The sequence below is a fragment of the Bidens hawaiensis genome, unplaced genomic scaffold (assembly GCF_021521415.1).
Source record: "Bidens hawaiensis isolate Kalapana, Puna unplaced genomic scaffold, B.hawaiensis_p1.1 tig00001032_1, whole genome shotgun sequence".
Taxonomy (NCBI): domain Eukaryota; kingdom Viridiplantae; phylum Streptophyta; class Magnoliopsida; order Asterales; family Asteraceae; genus Bidens; species Bidens hawaiensis.
In genome coordinates this window covers 3244531-3250479 of record NW_027491060.1, presented here as the reverse complement: position 1 = coordinate 3250479, position 5949 = coordinate 3244531, and the positions used below count along the sequence as shown (strand labels likewise).

General features: G+C 36.1%; 1 protein-coding gene across 1 annotated transcript; it reads left to right on the top strand.

The window, feature by feature from the left end:
- Positions 1-1153: 1153 nt before the first annotated feature.
- LOC143556080 (uncharacterized) lies at positions 1154-1585 on the top strand. The gene has a single exon (XM_077045508.1). It carries the CDS (start codon positions 1154-1156, stop codon positions 1583-1585), a length of 432 nt encoding a protein of 143 aa, XP_076901623.1.
- The last annotated feature ends 4364 nt before the right edge of the window (positions 1586-5949 follow it).

Here is a 5949-nt window from a genome sequence, read left to right as displayed (position 1 = left end):
GCAAAAATATATGAAAACACTAAGAGTCAAATTTTAGACCAAAAATTTGATGACACGAATTAAAAGTCTACATGGTTTAGAAGAAGTATATGAAAGATGTCTAACAACGGATGACAACGGAGACATTATAATTCCACGTGGTGACATGTATGGTTATGAACTGAGACTAATGCACAAAGAACAAATGATTTACAAAAGAAGTAACTAGAAATACTGCATGGCAAAAGGAAATGAAGATGAGTTAATTAGACCATAAAAGATGAAAAATATAAACAATAACCGATTTATCCGTTGGGACAGAAGCCCGTTGGCTTGAAATGGGTGTTTTAGTTGATGAAATGCACATAATTGGCGAAATACCCAAACATGAAGCACGTATTTAAAAAAAGATATGCACAAATTAAGACATCGCGCGTATTGACTAGAAGGATGGATATTACATCTCCTCAACAACGAAACAACATTCTTACATGGTGAATTAAACTTAGACGTCTGTGAAGAACAGCCTGAAGGTTTCATGAAACCAGGAACAGAAAACAAGGTTTACAAATTGATGAAAACATTATACAAGCTTTGAAAACCTAAAGGTTTTTTTTTTCTTACATACTAATAAATTTAAAAAGTAGGTTGCATGCGTATATATGGTGGTGTTGGAGGTAAAAATACACTTTTAAAAGAATGGATAAAAAACTGATATGACTTGCTAATAATGTTTGAATGACTGAATAATGAGTTATAACATTACGAAAAGTCTTATAAATTTACACTATATATACAAACTTTATTACTTTTTAACATGAGACCTCAACCTATTATTTTTGCTAACTACATGACCGATTGACCGGTTATAACCTCCTAACTTCTAGTGTTAATTTTAATATGATTTCACCAAATAAACTAATATTATTAACAAAATACTACTACATAGATACAATAATTTCTTACCAATTACCTTAACCTGATAAAGTGTTCTATTTTAACGTTGAAAAGTATTACAGAAAATATAATATTAAAGTATAACAGCAGATTCTTCTAGTCTAGATAACGGCAAATGGAGGATATTAGTTGCAGGCCAAGTTACCATATATATATTGAAAACCCTAAACATCTTCATTCCTGAGTTGACCACCGTGATTTCATCCTCTTTGTCCCGATGGAAGCAGATAACTCGGTCCCTGAAAACTCCGATGATGCAATAACCGATGAAAGTTCGAATCAAACAAGCGTAGCAGCCAGTAGATCATACGAGTGCAATTTTTGCAAAGGAGGTTTCACAAATGCACAAGCACTTGGAGGCCATATGAACATCCACCGGAAGCACAAGGCTAAGCTTAAAGAATCCTCTTCCTCACCACCATCAAACCCCGCTGGTGCCGCCACCATGGGCAACCTGTTTTCGAGTTCTCAACATGGGCAAAATAAACAACTTCCACTTTTTGGTGAAGGGTTGTCTGATTCAAGAAACGTTCATCAAGAAGATACAACGGTTGATCCGCCATCATCAGTGCCAGAAGTTGATCTTGAGCTCAGGTTAGGGCATAACCAAACGCCACGAAACACGATTTCAACAAGGAAGTTCTTCTAATTACTGATTTATGTTCTAGTCAATAAATTCTGAATTTTACTTGGGATACATATATGACCATAAAATTCTTTTGCCATGTTTCTAAAGATTTGTTATAAAGATCGAGTTCTTATTTTTTTTTAAATCATTCTTTTGTTCATATTGGATGGATTGTAGTAGATCTATTGATAATAAAGAAAAATTGTTGGACGAAAAATGATACTTGCTTAATGATCAGTTGATATCTTAAGGTGTTGATTCATGTTTCAAATTTATGAGTTTGATGTTAACTGGTTATATATGTTCTAGAGTTTTGATTCTTGTTTCAAGTTCATTATTTTAATTGATGTAGTTAATTGGTTACTTATGTTCTAGAGTTTTGATTCATGATCCTTAATTATGCGTTTGATGTAATTATTGATTGTATATGTTCTTGAGTTTTGATTCAAGTGGTTGCACATGAACAATATAGTAATACTGCAATACAAATAGCACTTATGTGGCTTGGTATGATCAGCTTAATATTCAGTCACATTAGAGATATCTTATCAGTTTTCATGTAGTTTTAGAACTAATAAGGCGAGATATCTATAGGCCTTAATTAGGGTAAAATCCAGAAAGACGATTTGTGCCTCAAGGTGACGAACTATGCCTAAAATCTAAATTTCATATATGCTCGAATGTCCATAGATTCCGAGTTTGAGGCAGAAGTTAAATTCTCCTATAAAGTCCTAACGCTGTTGATGCTATGATCAAAAGTGTCATCCTGCTACATTTGTATGCATGTAATTGAAGAATGTGAGTGTGATAGAAACTGGAAAATTAGATTAATTGAAATAGGAAAAACAAAGGATAGATAGCCTGACTCGAGATAGGTAGATCTCCAAATACCAAAACACGATAATCAAAATACTCAACAAAGAAGGCCTATTCATTCTTATGGATTGCTAGCAGTTCCCCCTTTATTTTAGCCTTTGAAATAGTTGCTGAAATTAGACCTAAAGATAATTTGGGGTAATTTCTTTTGTTAAGCTTGAAGACATTTGATTGAGAGAATCAATTTGGAATCCCATTTTTATAACTATTCCATAGACCCCTTCAATTAGGTTCCCATCAGAGTGTTACATGGATGGTTTAATAGTTTGAAGGCCCTGAGAGGGGCGGTTGTTTATGTGGCCACGTCTTTTTAATGTAAAACCCTTTTAGGAGATTGTGGATTTATCGTGGGTTAATATATGGTATGTATGAATATGGCCTTGAATACTTCTTTTGGTGCAACTCAATATAAAGTTTTTTCTCATGACTTAAAAGCTTGAAATTTCTTCAACCAAACAAGGTTTTTATTGAGTAGACGTTTTTTCTAAAAAGCTTGAGTTAGAAGTTTTTAAAAGCTCATTATCAAATATACCGGTATGATTGGTAGTAAGTTTTTAAGAGCTTTTAAAGCTTCTTGCTTCAAGAAAAAACTCATATTAAAAAAAAACTGTGTTTGGTTTAAGACCATGAGTAGTCATAACTCTCCACCCCAGGCATTATACGCCATGTGGCGCCCAGGCAAAGTTATGTTTTTTTACAAAAACAGGCTGTAATCATAACTCTCCACCCCACAGGCATTATGCGCCATGTGGCACCCAGTCACTTTTACACTTTTTTTTTTAATTTTTAATAAGAATAATCAAATAGCAATAATATTTTATTAAATAAATATTACATGAAAATAAAAAAAAAACTATTTTTCGTCGTTGTCGTCTTCGCCCTCTTCGTCGTCGTCGTCGTTGTCTTCGCCGTCTTCGTCGTCGTCTTCGTCCTCATCGTCGCCGCCCTCTTCGTCTTCATCGTCTTCGTCATCGTCGTCGTCGTCATTGTTGCCCTCGTTTTCACCAGGCAAAGGCCGATACATCCAAAGATGTTGGACCAAATCCTCCTTTAGTGCGTTATATATCTCTCTTGACCGCACAGAATCCGAGTTTTCGAGTCTTTGCTCCATACTTGCCGGAGTCCGTGGTGGATCTGGGTCCGGTATGAAAGTTGGACATATTGCTATTCCCTCGTTCTCGATGATCATGTTATGTATTATGATACACGCATACATAGCACATTTCATTCTTTCTAAAGACCATAGACGACAAGGATTTTTAACAAAATGCCATCGTTGTTGAAGAACACCAAAACACCTCTCGATATCCTTTCTCGCAGACTCTTGCACTTTCTTAAAATACTGTTTTTTTTCATCCATCGGGTCTCTGAATGTTTTAACGATTATCGCATACTCTGGATATATTCCATCACCCAGATAGTACCCATGATGGTAGAAGTTATCGTTAGCCCAAAACGAAGCGACGGGAACGGTCCCAGATATGTAACTCTCCATCACAAGAGACTGCTCTAAGACGGTTATGTCATTGTTGGAACCGGGAACACCAAAGAATGCCGACCAAATCCAAAGGTCGTATGAAGCAATCGCTTGAAGGCTGACCGTTGGTCCCTTTTGGTCACCTCGTGTGAATTGACTTCACTATGCAGTTGGACAATTAGCTCATTCCCAATGCATGCAGTGTACACTCCCTATCATGCCGGGGAAACCATGCACCCTTGTATGTGCCTCGTAAAGACGTTGTAGATCGTTATAATTGGGCTCTCTCAGATAATGTGGTCCATATAGTTTCAAAATTCCTATATTTTGCAAAAACTTTTATAAAATAAATGATTAAAGTAAACAAGTGATAAAACTATTTAAAAAAAAAAACAAAGCGTATCGTAACAAAAATACTCCAAGGTGTCCCGAGTTGTTTTGTCGGCCATCTTTAAATACTCGTCGTTGATGTCGGCCGTGTTTCCGTAAGCGAGCACGCGTACGGCTGACGTAACCTTCTGAATAGCCGTGAATCCTAGCGTCCCTAGACCGTCAAGCTTCTGCTTAAAGTAATCAAGCTCACGCTCCAAATCATTGGTGATGCGCATAAATAAATTTTTAGACATCCGAAAACGACGCCTAAAGGTCTTCGGGTTCTTGTATCTCGGCGAGTCGCGGAAGTAATCCGCCATCAACCTGTTGTTGGCTTCGGTACGATCTCGTTCGATATATGCTCTTTTTGAAACGGGGGGTGGTGGAGAGCTAATCGCACTCGTAACGGAACTCATATACTTTGTCGCGAGCATAATCGCACTCGTAACCGTCTGTTCCTCCGCCACGTCCTAGGCTTGTTGGTCGGGCCTGAGAAACTGTTTATATATAAATGGAGGATCCATTTATATAGTGAATTTTGTGTGAGAAATTATAGAGTTGAAAGAGAATTTTTATAAGTTTGATGAGTTTTGATTGAGAATGAGTTGGTTTAATATATAGGAAATAAATTTTTTTTATTCTCCAACGGTTTAATGCAACGGCTAGATTTTGATCTTTGTGCCATTTCCAAACGTTGTATACAAAACGTTCAAAAAAAATAGCCAAAACGCCCTGGGGGGGGGGGGTGTATCCCCGGCGTTATACCATAAAACGCGCGTCACAACGTGTCACTACGGGTGGTCTAAGAAGATTGAAACTTTTAAGTTATGAGAAAAAACTTGAAGCTACAAGCTATTATTATTTAAAATTTCACAAGTTTGGTGCTTGAACTTTAGTCAACTTTTGTTAATTTATATAATAGTTACACATTTAACCATTATTCAAAATCAATTACCCCCACGACTTTTTAAGAGGCAACAACTTTTTCACACATTAGTTTTTTTTATAATTAATTAAATCGTAAAAACGAGCATGTTATTCTCTTTAATTTGTGTATGGTATATTGTTATAGTTCTTTAACTTTAAAAAACTAACATATTATGTGAAAGTCGGTTAAGATCGGCAACAAGTCGAGTCATGCGAGCTCGGGTCACGTGTAAGACCAAATTATGGTCGGAATGAGTCGATGCAAAAAGGGTTAAACTAGTTCGGTTCGTGTTGGTATGATTTTGAGTCGAAATAGGTCAGGTTAGAATAAGTTTCAGTTTAGAACAATGCTGGGTTGGAACGAGATTCAGATCAAAATAGGTTGGTTTAAAAAATTATATATTTGAAATTACTGTATATTTTATCTTTGCTTCTTGATTTCGCCACCTATTACACTTGTACTGCCTTTGCACGACTTGTCACACCCCGACCAAAGGGTGCGGAACATGCCGAGGTGTAATGATTGCCAATAAGCGCATGACACTATTTAAAGCGACAATATTTAACAAACTCATTTCATTTCATAACATCGAAAATGTCACATAACGATATTCATAAGTCAAATACAACAACATATAACAAAATATAGCAAATCAAATATTGTTCATTTTTTTTAATATCCTAGAGGTATTTGTGACGTTTTCTTCTCCAAACTCCATAATCAACCTAGATG

What these genes read in the sequence shown, in the direction of transcription:
- LOC143556080 (XM_077045508.1), top strand. Translation starts at nt 1,154, where the DNA reads ATGGAAGCAGATAACTCGGTCCCTGAAAACTCCGATGATGCAATAACC.